Consider the following 20348-nt stretch of genomic DNA (forward strand, 5'->3'; position numbering starts at 1 on the left):
GCTTTGAGGAAGAAAATACAAGTACAAGGGATGGTAAAGAATGATGTTTTGTATAAGTAAAGTGGATTATCAAAGTTATGAAAATGCGATAAAGATCGGTAATCAGAGATGAGTATAAATGATAAGAAAAGAGTATGTGAACATTAAAGAAAAGATATGATATGTGTATAAGAAGATTTTGATTTTTGAAGGAATGAAAGAAAAAAAAAGGTTAGAAAAAGTCAAAGATTGAGTTTAAAAGATCAAGTATGACAAGAGGTATATTAAGATATCAGTTATGAGTTTGATATTGAATGATATAATTTTCAATTATTAAAAGAACGAGAATGGGTGTTTATTCTTTGAACAAATATATAAGGGTTATATGAAAATATTATGTGTATAGTAATACAGACAAGGATTAAGAATGAACAAAAGTTTGATTTATGTGCAAAACACATAGAGAATGATAAAAAAGATCAATTTATTCATAATATTGATGAATAAGGATTAGGGTTACTGTCTATATAATGAATGATATTATATGGACTTATAAAGATGTGGATGTATATGAAAGATTAAGTAAGGGAAGCAACATGAAAATATTAGAAAAAATGATATTAAAGGTATGCAGTGAAAATTCGAGGATGAATTTTATTAAAAGGAGGGGAGATTTGTAACATCCCAAAAGTCGGGTCAGTGACTAAAATGTAAATTTTGGAAACTTTGTGCTCAATTCTGAAATAAGCTAAAAGTTCAAGGACTTAAGTAAAGGATTTTGGATTAAATAGTAAAGATGGATTAACTAAAGGGGTAAAATGGTCTTTTTATAGGAAAGATTTTTTATCTTCCCTTTTTGAGTGATATAAACGTGGGAAATGTGAGAAAACATCCAGAGTTTTCTTCTCTTCTTTCTTCTTCTTCTTCTCCACCGTGGAGCTCTTAAGAAAGGTGAGTTGGTTTTCTTTTGGTAATTCTTAAGAGTCAAGCATGGTTTTGGTTAATGAAGCATTAGGAAAGAGTATGAAATCAAAAAGAAGCATGGAAACTTAAAGAGTAATAAGTTATAGTTGATTTAAGTTAAGAAGTGGATAAGTGAATTTGTGAATAATGATATATAAATGGATTTAAAAGTTGAATTTGACTTGTCATATGGAAGAGTAAGAAGTTATAAGTGTTAGAATTAATTTTGGATAACATGGAAAAATTGGTATGATTCTTGAATGCTATGTGGAGGAGTGGATTTTTTTAAGTTAAAGAGATTGAATGAAAATTTATTGGTTTAAGTATGTGTATGAAAGTTAGGAATATTAAAGGGAGTGAAGTATGAAGTATTGATATGGAAATGAAGTGATTTTCGAGCTCAAAATGTGATTTCTGGGCTGGGGGAATCGGTACCCATTCAAGGGGAACCGATACCCCCTCAAACGAACCAGAATTTACAGAATGTCATGGGGGAACCGATACCCCCACAGGAGAGAACCGATTCCCCCTTAAAGGAAGAAATGAATATTGGTTTATTAAGTTCGTTTAAGTTGTTAGTATCAAATTTCAAGATGTAGGTATCTAATAATTATTTTGAAAATGTATAATTATGTAGATATCGAACATGAACAAGTTCCAGAACGATTATCAAGTTAAGATTCGATCAAAAGAGAGGAAATCATAAAAGTGGATTGGAACTTAGTGAGGCCAAGGTAAGTGCATATTATTAGGTTGTGCATATTATTATATGGAAATTAGACTTGTGATAAGTCTGTTTCCAATATTTTATGTTTGCATGAATAGAAGCATGATTAAGTTTGTATTATGTGTATATGCTTTGTTCATATTATATGTTATAAGGTGTAAATTTATATGATATGGGTTATATGGGAACAAAATATGTAACTATATGTGAACCTTATGAGCTGTGTGAATATGTGAAATAAGTTAAAAGGGCTCGAATCATGTATAATAGTAAATGTTGTATATGATAACCATAGAAAGAAAATAAGTTAAGTGATCATGATCATGTAAATATATGTTTAGATGAAGATATAATAGCAAAACATAAATTACATGAGTCAAGTTTATGGAAACTATTATAATTTACATATAGTATTAAATGAAAAGTGAGATAAACTAACTAGCATTGATTTATAGGACAATATGAAAATAGAATATCAATTAGGAGATCTGTACATAAATAATGATAATCATATGGGAGATAAGTTGTATGAGAAAGATTTATGTGCTTATATGAGTTATGATATAGAAATTACATGGTAAAGATTTATGAAGTCATAGGAAAAAGGTTATAAGAGTAACGTAAACTTGAATTAAGAGAATATAAGAAATTTGTATATAAATGAATTTATATAAGTGATATATGTTAGTATGCTACAATATATGTTATAAGAGAACAAAATATGAGCTAGGGGTTATGAATATAAATGATGATATGATTATGTACAATAAATTAGGGAATTATGATCTAGGTGTTTACATGTCTATAAAAAGATATAAGAACAATACAAATAAGCTACGAAATAGGAACTGTGGGATTTTAGTGCTATATAACATTATCTATGTGATTAAGTACAAATGTGATATCCATATATGACAATGATTTGTGAAATTGTATGAAAATGTGATATGATCTACGAGATAATAAATCATGTGAATTATATGGAAGTGATTTGTGTGTACATGTCTGATATGTCTTACATGATATGTATGATTTCACAAGAAATGACATGAGCTATGTGATTACATGATTATAAGATATCAGACATGCGATAAGAGATGAGTGTTATGAATGTGTGAATATGAAATGACATAGATAATAATGCCCATGTTATGTGTCATGAGAGCTAGGGGTATAGTTGACATGCCAAGAGTCGAGGGTCTACGCGGTCCTTCGGGACATATATGTATTCCTTGGAACATGTGTGATGTCTTTTGAGACACATACTTGATCCTTTGTATATGTATATGATTCTTAAGGAATTTTCTACGTGCTCCTTAGGGATATTTTATATGGCACTTCGGTGTAATTCTACGCGGCACTTCGGTGCAATTCTACGTGGCACTTAGGTGCATTTATACGAGCTGTGGTGACAACATTTGTGCACAACCTCTATAGACTCACATATCTATAGTTCTCACATATGTACGTGGGCTAATAAAGAAATAACAACAAATATATTACATGTGACTCGTATGCTTTTATGCTATGGATTGTATTATATGATTTATATGATGACATGTGGATGGTATGATTAAATGAGTCAAATGTTGGTTAAAATGCTAGAGATAAGAGGATATGTATTAAGTGTTATAAATGATAATAATAATAATATTGATAATGAAATAAGGCTAATGATGGAAATGATGAGTATATGTGTGTATATGTTCTTACATGCAATGATATAGTGCCTATGTGTTATAGGGATTTTGTTACATGAATAAAGGTATGAATGATAGCAGTAATAGTTCATGCATGATTACAAGTTATAGTTTACATTATATGTATTTGATTCACTAAGTCATAGACTTAGCGTGTGATTGTTTCACACGTAGGTTACAGAAGCGAGAAAAGAAGCTAAGAGGAGAAAGACAGGTCAGCATCTCCCTTATAAAATTTCAGATCAGAAAATAGATGATTTAAATGTGTTTGGTTATTTTGAATATAGTTGGCATGTACTAATTGATTTGAGTTGAGTATGCTCTAATCGATTTTGAATATTTTGGTCAATTTATGGAAATAAACCGCTTTTATTGTAATGAAAGCTTTAAATTTTCTTTGAATTTTGTCAAGAGTCAAGGTTTGAAAAGTCAATGTGACACCTGAGACTCGTATCTGAGTCGGGTACGGGTTGGGGGTATTACACTTCATGCACGATATCACTACCAATTAATGGGATTCAACCTTTTAAAATAAAATTGGTATAATTACTCTCTTGGTCGTTCTAACTTAAATCTAAAAAATACCCATTTTTAACTCTAATTGGGCCCAGTCCTAGCCCAAACCCACTCAAACTTGGACTAAGGCTTCCTACAAGCTAATGTGTTTATCCAAGATCCTCTCGATTTAGCTCGAAACTCTTAACTCAGAATTTGAGACGTTACACATTATCTTAGCTTCCACACTAAGGATTTCACCATATTCACTAACTTGTTCAAATTTTTTAAAAAATAAGGTGTAACCTCACAACACAGTTAGACTTATACGCCAAAGTCTCAAGTTTACAACCTTTTCCAAGAGAAAAATACAAATAGAAAACTCTGAAAAATCCCTTACAAGAAGTGTGTTTGCACAATTCAAAACAAATAAGAACACTTTAGAAAAAATGAATACAAAGGAAGTACACTAGTGTCATATGAAAGCAAAAGTAATACTCGTCTTCACATATGACTTGAAATCTTGTTTTTATATCGCTTTAACCAGTTATAGTCGTTTGGGTAGTTGTGGGAGTTAATAGAGTTGTTGGGGATGAAGTTTCCCATAGTGAATGCTAACTAGATGCTTTAAGTATCGGTACTCGAGCTTGAAGTATCGACACCACCTACATTAGTTACAAAATATGATCGTTAAGGAAAGAGAGTATCGATACTACATCAAAAGAGTATCGGTACTACTGTTATAAGTAGTATCGATACTAGATAAGTATCAGTACAAAAATGATATACTGGAATTTGTTATCTTTCAAAAACATAAGGATAATATTGGTACTATCATTTGGAGTATCAATACTAGTATCAGGAGTATCAATACCAAAATAGCTCACTGAAATTTGCAAAATATAAGGAGTATTAGTATTGCCATTAGCAATATCAGTATTGTTGTGTATTTTTAAGCTTTTAGCATCGATATTGCAACGATACCACATGAACAATATCGATATTATTCTTGCAGTATTGATATTATTGGGCTTTAAAATCATTTTTGACTCGATTAAAGTTTGAAACCCTTAAAAAATTGTTACAAAATTATTTCCAGTATATGACTCAATTTTCCAATAAAGTAATGAGTAAAATGGAATTTTTGACTTTAAAAAGAATTTACATATTCTAATGATCGAATCAAATATAATTTTAAAATTTATTAAAAATGTTAATTACTTTTAATATATTAAAATATCAGAATATTTTGAACACAAACCAACAATTTGAGCTACCTATATAACCAAATTCTCCACAAAAATTAAGAAAACATCTCATCGATACCTATATTATTTATCAAAAATCAAATAATGGTTATTTAATTTGATTATTGATCAAATTAATAATCTCTAAAGTTAAACATAATATATTTTCCATTACACTCAACATTGACATTTCTTTTAATGATTATTTTGTTTAATAATTCCACCTTGCATGCAATCAAACTTGTGGTACCGAAATAAATGTAATCAAACCTCATGTAATACGCATGCATATGAAAGTGTGATAAATGCAGTTTCTGATCCAATAATCCAATGTGTTGGCGGTTGGGCAGCCATAAATATCCAGGGGTGGGTCTAGCACATAGACAACATGTGCGACGGAACAGGGTCCCAAAATATCAAGGGCCTCAAAAAATTAGATTTATTACTATTATTACAATAAAAAAACAAATAAAGTATTATGGATCAATGGTAAAATTAAGATTTAAGGCCCAAAAAATTAGATTTATTACTATTGTTACAATAAAAAAACAAACAAAGTATTATGGATCAGTGGTAAAATTGAGATTTAAGGACCTCTTTTTAATAATTTGCACAGGACCTCCAACGTCCTAGCCCGGCCCTGTAAATATCTACCATATTATTCTGCTGCCATTTGTTTTTAAAGGTTGGGGAATGTTATAGAAATTCCCTATACATAACTGTTCTTTGACGTGTATGTGATGACAGAGGTCGACCTTTCTTTCTCTTTTGCCCAACCAACGCAAGTCATGAGGAGTAGTAGCACCATTTTATTACTTATTTGTTTTGGGGTTTTCTGCCCATATATCATTCGTATTCCAATCCTTGTTTTGTTTATTTGTTGTTTGTATTCCAAATTCCTTCCAAGTAGTTCGAACCCCATTGAAGTAACAACCTATTTTGATTAAAAAAATTGGTATTTAAATTATTAGATGGATTTTTTAAAAAATTCAAATTTTAAAACATTGATTTTTTATTAAAAAAACTTGTATATAAAGGAGATTAGAGTCCCGTTAATTCCTTTATAGTTCAGTATGTATTTATTAGGGACAATTAATAAAATAAAGGATTGACGGTATCAACCAATAAAAATATAACATATGACGACTAACATCGTTCATGATGTGTATAGACAAACAATTAACACATTATTATTGATTAATATCAAAGATGAAATTAGGATTAAATAATGAAACAATTAATTATTTGATTTCAAATTTAATAAGGACATAATATATGTTAAATCTTACAATTAAAACAAAATAGACTGAATTTTCAAACTAAAAAAATGACATTATTTGGGAGGGGCCAAAGGGCCCCCACTATCTATTTAGTTATGCCATTGATTAGCATTGTCAGTTTTTTTAAACTATTAATTTTTTTAGAAAAATTAAAGAAACGGTAAATGATACAAATGGTTGCACGAATCAACTTATCTCAGTGATTAAGGGAATCATTATTGTTTTTAGAGGTAACGGGTTCGAGCAACAGCTACTGCAGTATGGTGATTGAATGTTTATTGTCAAATGATTGAGATTATTTAGAACATATACTAATCACCTTAGCTTAATAAAAAATTATATAAATGGTTGCACGAACCAACTTACCTCAGTGGTTAAAGAAATCGTTGTTGTCTTATAGCTTATGGGTTCGAGCACTAGTGCCTGCAGCATGGTGATTGAACATTCATTGTCAAATTGTTGAGATTATTTAGAACAAATATTACTTTGTTACCTTAGCTTAAAAAAAGTATACAAATGGTTCTTCGACTATATGGCAATGTTTTGTTGAGTTCCCAAATAATAAAAGTTAAAAATGGTCCCTTAACTATAGGGTGTTGCTTTGTTGAGTCACTGACTATTAAAAGTTACAAAATGATCACTCAACTACACATATGTTATAAATTTGTTATTTTTTGTTAAAAAATTAACTATCGTGTGAGCTGAATATTAACATGCTGACTGGGATATGATAAAATATAGCTCATAAGTTTGAGTACCAGCACTCGCAGCAGGGTGATTGAACATTCATTATCAAATTGTTGAGAGTATTTATAACAAATACTACTTTACAATCACCTTAGGTTAAAAAAAGTATACAAATGGTTCTTCGACTATATGAAGATGTTTTGTTGAGTTTTTTACTAATAAAAAATAAAAATGGTCCCTTAATTATATGGTGTTACTTTGTTAAGTCTCTCGATTATTAAAAGTTATAAAAATGATCACTCAACTACATGTATGTTCTAAATTTGTCATTTTTTGTTAAAAAAATTAACGGTCATGTGAGATGAATGTTAACATGGTGACTGAGATATGATAATCATTTGAGATTCTTGGATCATATGTTATCATATCTTAGTCAACAGATTAACGTCCAATTCAGTCTGTATATGAGTGATCATTTTGTAACTTTTAATAGTCAGCGGACTGCCTCCATAGTCGGAGAACTATTTTGTAACTTTTATTAGTCAGAGGATAACAAAACAACGCCCTATAATTGAATAACTATTTAAAACTTTTAATAATCAGCAGACTCAACAAAACAACACCTTATAATCATGAGACTATTTCTGTGTTCTACCCTTATAAGAAATGATAATTTAAATGTCACTTTTAATTGAAAATAAATGGAAATAGAGATAAAATAAAACCTTATTTTTAATTCATTTACTTGGTTCAATGTAATTGGGTTTTTTTCTTTTTTGGGGGGGGGGGGGAGGGCGATTACGTATTCATTCTTAGAATCTCAAGCGGGTTGTCAATCAATTAACATGGTTTACCTGTTCAACCTATAATTCTGCAAATAATTAAGGTGGGACCGAAACTAAACAGAAGAGGATGACGTGGCCAACTGGTAATCTCAGAAATAGATATATAAGAAAATCTAGATTTTGGGCATATCCGATGAAGAAGATCAGAAGTGGAAGCAATAATTTTGTAAAGTGCTAAGTTTGGACTAATTGATCCAATGATTTGCTTAAATTCGGCAAAGTTTATTCTCTCTTTCCGCGTTTCGTTTTATTATATGTAGTGTTTCATGTTGGGGGGAAACTCTTCTTCAACGACTCACATCACCTCAAAAAACTTCCATAAATTTGAGCTTTAAGTTCTTAATCTTCTGTAGGGCGAATAAAATTCGATTTGATTTGAAAAATTAATTTTTTATATTTGACTCGACTCGAATTGATTTTAAGTTTTGTAATTTCATAAATTTGACTCGAATCGAACAAATTTCATGTTCATATAGACTTGTAAAATACATCTATAATAACTCGAAATTTTTAATAATTAGTATATTTATTTTCAAATTTGAGTCGATTCATTTAACTGTGTATGATAAATGTATATTATATTTTCAAATGATATTATACTCTCTTTTTTAAAATGGTACTTTGTATTAAGATAGTGACAAAGTACACCACAACAAGGACTTTATTAAAAAAACTCCTTAAATCCTAATTTGGAGAAAAAAGAGTATACATTGAAGTGGTAGAAATCTATGAACAAATTTCAAATACAACATATATCAATTCCCAACCCATTTAACAAAAAAATACTATCACAAACAAGAACCAAAAACTGCTAAGCGAGCATCCACCAAAGCTACTGGAAAGCAGATTCCAAACCAAGGAGCAAAATGACAGTAGCTTCTTTTCTATCGTCCACCCGCAATAATCAAAAGATAAAGGAAACAAGATCAAAGGTTCAGACAACTATAATCTTTACATTTATTTTACTTCCCTTTCAACATCATTCAATCACTAAGGATTCGGGGCTTCGAACAAAGTCTAGAACGATCGGAATCAGCGACGGCCAAAGCAAATTAGCCCAAACACCTATCTGAACCATAGCTAAATAGAAAATCTGATCAACCGAAAAAGAACTCCCCTTGAATCTGATATTGTTTCTACACAACCAGATTTTCCAGATTAGACCAAAGAACCCGAGTTTCCATAGTGCTCGAAATTTCTTTTTGATTCTCTGGGAAACCCAAACCTGCAGCAAATCTTTAACATTCAAAGGAAACACAATACTAATATGCCACACAGAACACCAGCGTTGTCAAATCTGCCAGACACACTCACAGTGACACATGACATGATTAATAGTTTCGGGAACTCGATTGCAGAAAATACAAAGAGAATTATCAGTACAAGGAACACCTCGCTTTTCCAACTCTATGATAATCATCAACCTTTGATGCACTGCTTTCCACACAAAACCAGAAACTTTTGGAGGGACAAATTTGCACCAAATCGTTTTCCAAATTGGATCTTCCATTTTTCCTACAGAGGCCACCTTAGAACAAAAAGATTTAGGCGTGTACCTACCATTAGCAGAGCCTACCCATTTCAATCTATCAAGAACAGGAGCTAAACTTATAGCTCTATTTAGAACCAGTAAAAAAATCAATCCAAAGAGCTTTTTCCCATTCAAAAAGAACTCTCCTCAACTCAATCTTCCATTCCCAGACTTCATTCTCCCAAATCCCAAACTCAAGAATCTTCCCGGATTTTTTTAAAGTCAATCCAACAATTCTAGGGAATGATGCTTTAAGAGAATTCATTTCAGTCCAATGATCATTCCAAAAATCAATTTTAGCACCATTACCCATAATGCAAATAATGTCAGCAAATAAATCCCCCTCATTGGATACGAACGGATTGACAATATTACACCACACCCAAGAAGAATTATGCTTATTTACCACTTTTGGGACAATAGAATCCTGAACATAATTATACTTAGCAACTATTATTTTTTTCCAAAAACTATCATTCTCCTCACCAAATCGCCAAATCCATTTATTAAGCAAAGCTCGATTTATAGTTTTAACATCATAAAAACCCAAACCCCATGTGATTTTGGCCAACATACAGTTTCCACTTAATCCAATGAATTCCCCTCTCTGAATTACCCTTCCAGACAAATGAAGCTATATATTTGTTTATAGTATCTTCTACAGACTTGGGAATAGGGAACAATGACATATAATAAACAGGTAAATTATATAACACATATCTAATCAAAGTAAGCCTTCCCGCAAATGATAAAAATTTATCTTTCTAACTCTGCAATCGAGACTTTACTTTATCCAACACTGGTTGCCACATAGCCTTTGAATTCTTTTTGTGACCTAACAGAAGACCCAAGTATGTCGTATGAAGAATAGCCCATCCGCAATGAATTGAGTTCGCCCATCTTCTAATTCTGCTTTCATCAACATTGATACCAAAAATCTTGGACTTCTTCATATTTAATTTCAAACCCGCAGTCAACTCAAATATTTTAAGAACACGATTGAAATTTTTTAAACTCCTTTCATTTGTTGTCGAAAATAACAATAGATCATCTGCAAATTGAATATGAGATATTTATACACTTCTAGACCCAACTCCAACACCACCACACAAACCAATTGCAGTCGCTTTCTTTAACATGCCACTAAGTGCCTCCCCAACAACGTTAAATAGCAACGGCGATAATGGGCAGCCCTGCCTTAGTCCCATCTTAATTAAAAAAATGTTGGAGAGGCATCCGTTTACTAGAACAACAATTGACGGAGTCGAAATAAAAAAATAGACCCATTTTCTCCATCTTTTTCCGAAACTCATCTTCTTTAAAATCAGGTTCAGAAAGTTCCAGTCAACTGTGTCATACGCTGTACTAAAATCTGCCTTGAATAGCACAACTTCTTTCTTGCTTTTGGAGAGATCATCAATAACTTCATTAGCAATCAAGATGCAGTCCGAAATCTGCTTACCCGAAATAAAAGCGAACTAATTCTCCCCCAACACTTCTTTGAGACAGCTAGCCATTCTCTTCGCCAAAACCTGAGACACTATTTTGTACAAGCTCCCCACCAATGAAATTGGTCTGTAATCATTCGGATAAATCGCCTCACATTTCTTCGGGATAAAAGCGATATAAGATATATTAAATGAAAGATCCTCAACTCTGCCCCAATAACAATCAGCCATGAACTGCATTACATCATCCTTTATAACATTCCTGAATTTTTTGAAAAAATCCAAGCTGAAACCATCTGGACCCGGTACTCTAAAGCCATCGGACGAATTAATTATAAGCCATACCTCTTCATCGGAAAAAGGACTCTCAATGATCATTCTAGTGGCAACACATAATCTTTTGACATAAATAACCAATTTCTTTACTGGAATTGTTTTCACGTCATTATAATTACACCGAAAATGACTTACAAAGGCTTGTTGAATACTTGTTTGATGTTTAAAGACCGAATTATGGACCTTCAGCTTCAAAATCTGGTTAATTTTTTTTCTTGTTGTAGTAGTTAAATGAAAAAACTTAATATTTCTATCCCCTTCTTTAAACCACCTGAGTCTGGATTTTTGAAGCCACTCTCGTTCTTCCTTCCTCAATACTGCCCACAAGCGAGCCTTCATTGCCACAAGTTTGGACTAAGCAAAAACTAAACTGGGGTTCGAAATACACCTTTTTCTAAATCATCGATTATTTTCCCAATTTTTTCCATAGAATTTGGATTCCTTTCTCGAATTGTTCTTTCTCTTTCTTTTGTCACAACCTTAGTTAGCAACAATGACTGAAATATGTTTTTACCTCTGTTTGACTCCCACGCCCTTAATTCTATAAAAAAGAATTGGATCTTCAGCCCAATGGTTAAACCATTTAAAAGGCCTAATGAATTTTCTTTGCTTCATTTCTTTTAATAAAAACTGGGTTATGATCCGATAAACTTATTGTAAGAGTGGACTTCATCAACCCAGGAATAAGCAAGCAATATCAGCTAAGATCAGAATCGTATCCAGTCTACTTACAGCCACATTCGACCTACCCTTAAACCAAGTGAACATGCTACCCAAAATTGGAACTTCAATCAGCTCTCACCTTGAAATGAAATCTTCAAACAATCTCCTCGCAGCAGACTGATCAGGGCATCAATTCTTTCCGAGGCAGACCTTACTACATTAAAATCCCCCCACTATAACTGGGCAATTAAGGTTAACAATGACATTATTTAGATCCTCGAAAAAATTTGATCTTTCACTTTGATAATTCGGCCCATAAACGTTGATAATACCTATCTCAGAATTGTTCAAAATCAACCTACCTTCTAGAGCTACAATTCTCCTAAGAATAACATTGTTGTTCATCTTAAAAGCATTACGATCCCATAATGTAATAAGGCCTCCTGAAGCACCTTCTGTAGGCGCAAAAATTAACTCTCTAAAAATTCTACCTTTAAGCTTTTGTTCAACAGAAACAGAATTCTCATCCACTTTTGATTCATGTAACAATACTATGCTTGGCTTATTTGACTCTAAAACTCTACTAATTGCTCTAACTTTAAGATTTTCCCCAACCCTCTAACATTCCAGCTTAATACAGAGAAACCCAAATCCATAATAATTCATGCACACAAAAGAGAGAGTTTCTAGCATTATTCAGACCCAATTCACTGCTTACTCGAGAGTTCATTCTGCTCCAATCTTTGAATCACAACCTTTCTCGACGCTGAGAAGAGTACGCCCAGTGCCTCACCAACACCAATCGTTGCCTCCGCTTCGTTTACTGGCCCGGAACGATCATCAAAGTTCTCCCCTGCAGGAAATCCTCGCTCAATCACACCCCTTCTATCATTTTGTAACATATCTCGCCTTCTCGAACTCTTGTTCTTTCTTTTTAGTACGATGTTTTTCATGATAATTCTATTATCAACCAACATCGCCCCTTTATCAGCTCTTGAAAAAGAAGTATTCTCTTATGATTTGGGAATTTCCTGGTTAAGCATCAGGGATTGTGCATTATCCCACACGCGAATATTAGTTAAAGGCCCCTCATCCACTACTCTAAGTGAAGACACATCTTCAATAGGAATATCCAATAGCCTTGAATTGTTAGATAATGATTGGGTCTGCCATAATTAATCTGCATCTCTGTTTATTTACATAAGCCCAACACTTTCATCAACAGACTGGTTCTTAGGCCCATCGTTAGAATAAATCGGGACATCGTGTAAGTTCTCTTCAATAACAACACTCATTTCTATCTCAATATCCACGTGCCCCATACTAGCTGCCACCGAACCGTTATCATTGTCGCTTCTCTAACAGAGCGAAGCATATGTAGTTGCCACATTAAATTCTATCTCAGGACCAGTTCCATCAGCACATTCCTTTTTGATCAGTGGAACGTCACCCGCTTCCTCAGCATCTGAACGCCACGCTCCGTCACCAGCCAGCGAGCCATCTATGAACACTCGAATATCTTCCTGAACTTCTGTTGAGATTTTCATGGAGTATATTCTTCCATTGAAGACAATGGGAACTTTCTCTGGAATGTCTGAAATGTATTGAACTTCCATCAAAATCTTTTCTACATCAAACCTTAACCGATTACATGTATCTTCATCAATCAGTAACACTTTGCCCCACAAGCTTCCCAAATCCATGAAAAATTTCTCACTCCACACTGCAAGAGGAACATCCGTCAAATAAATCCATACTTTAATTCTAACTTTATTCTCATAGCCCTCCAGTAGTTCCAACTCATTGAACCAACGATGAACCCATACCTCTCTATTAGACCAGCAACCCTGTCGATCAGTTTTATTTTTGAATTGAATGACAACCAGTAACTCATGTCAAATGCTGATCTTCACCTCATACCCTTCTGCACTAAATGATGTTTGAATAATGTCTTCATTGTTCATGTTTTTTATTTTCCCCACGCAGACAAGTTTTTCTCTATATTACCTCCTTCTCCGTAATGTGAATATTCATACTTTTCTTATCATTTTTAGGAGCTGGCCTTGAATCTTTTTCTTCTTCAATCGAAACGTGAATCGCGTTATCTTGTCCTGATGAAAAAAAATATTGAATATTATCATCATATTCTACTGCCCTTCCTTCAACAGTCTGCAACCCTCCAAGGACTACCTTAAACGACCTGGAATCCCTTAACGATGGCTTCCACACTTTGTTAAAAGATCTACCTGCCTCAGCCCTCTTGTACTTTGATGCTCCCTTGTTATCATGAAATACTCTAATCTTAAAACCATCCATGATCCTACCATCAGGCCTACGGACCGCTGTGTCTGCTTCGGATTTGCTTCTGAACCTAACAAAAGCAAAGGTAGAATTGATTGTTTGTCTTCTTCTGCTTCTGTACGCTATGAAAGCGTCGGTCACAACTCCATAAGCCTGAAACATCTCCTTGAGGGTTCCAGAGTGAATCCTTTTAATCACATATTATAAATATTTACAATTAAATTTAAACAGAAACTTAAAAAATCAACTCCACTCTACTCGAAAAAATTTCAAGTTAACTCTGAGTTGTAAAATAAGACTCGTCAAATCAAATTACTCAAAAAATTTTGACTCAACTCGATCGAACGTTCACCCCTAATCTCTTGGTTTACTTGGGCTTAGTTTGGCTGTTTTTCTTTTTTTTTAAAGGAAAAAAATTAACATTAATTTATAAATTTCTAATCAATATTATATAAAAATTTTATTTGATACCTTGATAATGAGGTTTTTTCACTACAAATAATTTTAATCTATTTTCATGTTTCTTTATTTAATATTTAAATAAATAATTAAAAACATACTACGGTTAATTAACTACCGAACAAAGGGTTTGAACCCTATCTTTAGAGTTGACGTATAATACTCTTATAGCTCCCAATGTAGTTTATATCGGTAGAGATGAATAGCTTTAAGTTAATGGTTATCATTTTTAAAATAAAAATCTAAACAGTGGGTGTATTCATGAGTTGGCATGGGTATTATTATTTGAGGGTGAATGTTCGACTGAGTTGAATAAAAATGTTAAATTATTCGAGATTACGATTATTATTCTGTCATTCAAATTTTATTTGAAGTTTTTTCAAGTAAGCTGAATCAAATCAAATATACTTGTTGAGTTTTTATATAAATTTGAATATAATTACTTATAATATTATGATACTAATAGTTTTCAATTTAAATGACTCTCTCTAACCATATATGATATACATATTATATTTATTCATTTTATCTATTATACATATTATTAAATTTTGTAATGTTATTTAATAAATCAAATATCATCTAAAATTATATAATATATTTATACTACTATTTTTAAAGAATAGAGTTAATGGGAAGAAAGAATTTGCAAATAGTTTTTGTCAGGTGACTAAATTAAATATCATCTAAATTAAATAATATAATTTATGAATCAAATTTCTTTCTCGAAAATAGACTTTAACGATGAGCAATAGAAGAAATAAAAAAATCACGAATTAAATAAGAAAATAATCAAACTACTTCTATACCAAAACAATGTTGTTGTTGTTTTTTTGTTATCCAAATTTTTTTAAATATAAATTTGATTTAAACTTAATATTTAAATAAAAAATTTAAATCAATTTGAATAACTCAAAATAAAAAAAATAATTTTATTAAATAGATTCTAATTTTACACACTCTTAAATCTTATTAGAAGATCAAGTATATAACTAAGTCATTTCAATTATACTTCTCAATTCTTATGAAATTTTGTAGTAATTATTTTGTAAAAGATCACCATATACAACAATTATCGTTCGCATCATATATTCTTTCTTTATTTATTGCCTTTTTTAATTGAAATAATGGTCAGCATCTTCAGATGTAAGTTTAGAAAACACGTTTATGTAACTTATAGGGTTAGACTTTAAAGCATGATTTACCAGAAAAGGAAAAATAATTTATTATTTTTTAAAAGAACACTGTTTTTAAATGGATAAATAGAAAAGAAAAATTAAACAAATTAATAGCGTATGAGCAAACCTGAAAACTCGTAACCTCCGAGCTTTGCCGCACTATTTTATGATAAGAGCAAGCCCCAAGCCATTACACGTAGATAAACAACCGTGACGAGCGACGCTATCGTGTGATCAAAGCTACAAAGCTTTCCACCCTCTGATTAAACTGCCATCTGTTCATATTATTTAACCTCTTCGAACCCTTCAAGCCATAGAACTCTGCATATATAAATATTCGCTCAAGCAATCAAAATCCTAATCTATTTCATTCAAGCTTGATGATGACGATCCATTTTCCGAAGCTAAAATCAGGTATGTCGATTTATAACATGAATGGATTTCTGGGTTTTGCTTGTTTTTTCAGTTTTTGTGGATCTCAAGGGTTTTGCTTTTTGTTTGCTTCCAGGCAGATCGGGGATGAAGAATGGGAGTAACTTGAGTGACAAGACAAATGTTGATGAAGAATACAAGGAAGCTTTTAGAACAAAGTCTTATGTGGAAATGTGGAGCCAAGTTCATGGCTTTGATAAACTAACTTCAACGTCGTCCGTTGCTAATGTTCATATAAACTTATCGGAATTCTTGCTTAAACCGAGGCAAGAAACATTGAACAAGATAGAGAGCTTGAATGTTCATCACCTTCTTCTAGATTACTTCGAAGCCGGCTTGGAAGCTTGGAATTTATGCGAAGTAATCCTTAAAAGCATCCACCAGACCCGAGTTTATTATCAGAGTATTCGAAAGGTGATTAAGCTAAGCAAGAGGGTTCAGGATTTTCAGATGAACAATGCAGCGTTATACTCAAGGAGCTAACTGGATTTGCATTGCTTAAAAACCCGTTGTCGATCATTACACCGTTGCAGTTCCGGAAGATTCATGAGAATAACCTGGATTTGTTCCGAAAACTTACGTTGAAACTCAAAAAGATGAGGCGAAAAGAGAAATCGAAAAGAATTTCCAAACAGATTGGGGGTCTTTGTTTAGTAATTTCTCATACAGCTCTTGTGGTTGCATTGCTGATACTTTCCTTCCACAGCGTGTTCGGAATTATAGCAGTACCAGGGCTTGCAGCCTTGGTCATATGCATTAGGAAGAAGAAGAAAACCCGATCATCATCTCATCAGCAAGGGCCTACCAGGAGCTTGCTCGAGAGACTTGGTGAGCAACTTGATATCTCAGCTAAAGGGATTTACATTTTGATCAACGATTTCGATACCATAAGTAGACTGGTATGGAGACTACACGACGAGATTGAGCACCGTAAAGCCATCGCTAATATGTGCATTGGAAACGGGAAGATTGAGGTACTGAAGGAGGTTGTAAGAGAATACTGTATGCACGATTCGAGCTTCTTGGAGCAACTGAAAGAGCTTGAAGAACATACAAAGCTATGTTTTCACACAATCAACAGGTCGAGAAGGCACGTTATAGAAGAAATAGTTGATTCACAGCCATAGTCTAGCTGTGCCATTCATGAAGATTTCTTTGTAATGCTTAGAGTGTAGTGAACGCATTGATCGTGGCATAATTAATGTGCCAGGTAGATTATAAGTTCGTCAGTTCTTCGGCTTTACAGCTATCAAGGTGAAAGAAATTGACTGCTATAGAGTTTAGCCATTGCCTGTTTTTTGCGTGTGTATATTTGCGTAGAGAAGTTTGATCTTTAAATGTAAACATCATTAATCATTTGCATCAACAAGTTGAAGAATGGCCTGCTTTTCTGCTTTTATCATTTCATGGGACTGGAAAAGAAAACAACGTTTTGTTCTTGAACTATTAAGCTGAAGGAAATACAAAGAAAAATGGAGCAGTGCTACATATTTCACCCAACTGGAATCTAGGGCCAGAGAAGTATAGAGTTTGTCGTGGTGATGAACTTACCCGGCAAAAATCTATCAAAAAAAGGGATTCCTTCAGCTTGAATTATGTGATGGAAGTATAGAGCCGGCTTCTCTCGATTTCTTGAAATCTTCAAGGCTCAACAAGGAAGACTTAACCTTAAGCCAGTCTGCTGGCTTTGGCATTATAATTGCTATGTATCCTTCTCTATCTGCCTGCAGACAACAACAAAAAATCCAGGTTTCTTAACAACGGAAGAAATTTAAACATCTCTTTATTAACACTTACACCAATCCAGGAGGTGTTATGCTTGTTTATTTCTTCTCCATACACTGCAAAGTATGTAATTGACCAAATCTTGCCATGCTTTAAAATACTTGTAGTCTTTTATCTTAACATACGCCTTTTAAATTATTGAGATGAACATGGAGTACTTGAGACGACAAAGACGAGACACCGAACTCACAAGCATTCAGTTTCCACCACAAAATTCCAATGTTGTGAACGCATATGAATTGAGAAAGTAGTAAAAAGGAGTAGCCAAGTTATACTCACCGAAGAATTAAGCAGGTCTGGCTGTTTGATTAATCTTTCATTCACCTCCAAAAGAGAGCCTTTAACACAACACCTGTCCGAAAATGCTATTCATTTTAATGCGAAAAAAGGTAAACACAGAGAGGGAGAGATGCTACACGAAAATAATCATACCAACCTTATAATATATGAATCATCATTGGTACAAACTTTGCACAAAGCTGTATTGGACTCGAAGTGTTGAGCATTCTACAAGAGTAGCATATTTAACTTCAATAGGACTCCGTCAAAGCTAAATGCTCAGACTCCATGAAAGAAATTAAACTCTCTGATATCATAATAACAAGTGATAATGAATTCTCTATTTGTCTTCACAATCTAAAAGAAATACTAACAAATAATATCACACGGATAAACCACTTTAAAAAACCCCAAAAGAACTTGCCTTCTTTCTCTTTCCAGTGACTTTCATACCACTGCGATCGGATTTACCAACATTGAAATCAACGGCAGAAACCCCACCTTTATCCTTAAATGCCGAGTGAGTCGAAGCCAAGCCAACAACACACAATCTATAAATTTTGATTATTTAAGTTTATTCAATCCAAAATTCCCATTCTTTCAATAAAACCCCCAAAGAAAGTTTGGAATTCTTACCCATTCGGATGTCGATAAACATACTGGTCGTTCCCTGGTTTCATAAAATCTGTAAAAAATTGATTGTAGGACACACTCAGGACACTAAATAAAAAAGTATTCTGCAGTGAAATCTTTAACCAATGCATAGAAAATAATGAAAAAAAGTAATTAACCAATGCATTTGGCACAAAACCAGTAGTCTACATAAGAAAATCATCAAACTTTAAAGAGCCTGAGCCCTAGGGTTTCACTAGAAAACCCCATAAAAATTAGACAATTCAATACGAATTGGAAAAAAAATGGGGGAAACCTGGAGCAAAGTAAGAGGCAAAGTTGGATTCAACAGAAGACGGGGGAGTAAGAGGAAGTTGGGTTATGTCAGGGACTAGAAGCTTATGTAATTCTTCATCTTCATATTCTGCATTTTCTCGTACTGATTGCTGTTGCTCTTCGTCTTGTTTGTGGTGTTGCTGTAAGTTGTTCGGAACGGCTGTTTCTTCCGGCTTATGAGCTTGGTCGACCATGATATCCGACGTTGATGGAATTAAATGTGGGGAGCGAGTGAGGGTTTTTCACTTTTCTTTTTCTCAATTTTGAAATGTTTGCTCCTCCAGTGAGATCTTCACTATTATTCATGGTTCATAGATTGGAGTTCTTGCTTGGGCCCTAAACAGCCACAAATCCAAATTAGTGGGTTCATTCTTTCATTAGTATTGGCCTAAACATTTCAATTCCAAATCCATTTTGAAAATCCAAACAGTTCAAATTTAAATTAAATCCAATTTTATTTCATCATCAAAATTAGTTATTTAAATAACGCAATTTGAAGTTGGAAAAATTAGTTTTTCTCTCGTAGTGTATATATTTTTTTTTATCTTTATTGGTCGGTGACGGTATTAACTTTAATATTGGTTGTCTACTGCCAATATCATTTATTGTCTTTTTATTGTCTTTTATCGTATCTCTATTTTTTATTTTCAATAAGTATGCTCATATGAAATGTTTTTATCTGTCTTTATGGCACATTTTCTTTTACATTTTGACATGTTTTTCGGTCGTTTGACCTCTTTCATTTATCTTTTTTAAGGGTTGATTTGACATCATCACGACTGATCAAGATGACGTTTATTTGATATTTTGTTGATCTTCCCTGCTTTGGACCCTCATATTGGATTTGGATACCTGATTTGTATTCGTGGATAGTTTTTCACATCGCTCGAGTCTGATCTCCTTTTATGACTTGTATGTCGATACAATCAGATATGTTTATCTCTATTTTTCGTGTTTCTTGGTTAGATTTTTAATCTTTCCTTATATAATCTTTATGTGACTTTAAGTTGCTATTTTTTTCAATGACTATAGGAATTTTTTCTAATTATGTACTTAATTTACGAT

The 20348-nt window shown here is 32.9% G+C and overlaps 1 protein-coding gene and 1 pseudogene across 1 annotated transcript; one reads left to right on the forward strand and one right to left on the reverse strand.

Moving 5' to 3' along the window:
* The first annotated feature begins 16169 nt into the window (after positions 1-16169).
* On the forward strand, positions 16170-17924 carry LOC120157009 (annotated as a pseudogene).
* LOC120157020 (protein Abitram-like) lies at positions 17644-19551 on the reverse strand. The gene is made up of 6 exons (XM_039168285.1): positions 19264-19551; positions 18972-19020; positions 18760-18886; positions 18493-18563; positions 18336-18408; positions 17644-17995 (listed from the first exon to the last, which is right to left on the reverse strand). The coding sequence occupies exons 1-6, from the start codon at positions 19475-19477 to the stop codon at positions 17855-17857; spliced, it is 675 nt and encodes a 224-aa protein (XP_039024216.1). The 5' UTR covers positions 19478-19551; the 3' UTR covers positions 17644-17854.
* Positions 19552-20348: the final 797 nt, after the last annotated feature.

The sequence above is a fragment of the Hibiscus syriacus genome, unplaced genomic scaffold (genome assembly GCF_006381635.1).
Source record: "Hibiscus syriacus cultivar Baekdansim isolate YM2019G1 unplaced genomic scaffold, ASM638163v2 tig00002840_pilon, whole genome shotgun sequence".
NCBI lineage: Eukaryota > Viridiplantae > Streptophyta > Magnoliopsida > Malvales > Malvaceae > Hibiscus > Hibiscus syriacus.

What these genes read in the sequence shown, in the direction of transcription:
- LOC120157020 (XM_039168285.1), bottom strand. Translation starts at nt 19,477, where the DNA reads ATGGTCGACCAAGCTCATAAGCCGGAAGAAACAGCCGTTCCGAACAAC. An exon ending in TGCCTCTTACTTTGCTCCAG is followed by an intron (nt 19,021 to 19,263) that starts GTTTCCCCCATT and finishes AATTTTTTACAG; the next exon opens with ATTTTATGAAACCAGGGAAC. An exon ending in GATGATTCATATATTATAAG is followed by an intron (nt 18,409 to 18,492) that starts GTTGGTATGATT and finishes ATTTTCGGACAG; the next exon opens with GTGTTGTGTTAAAGGCTCTC.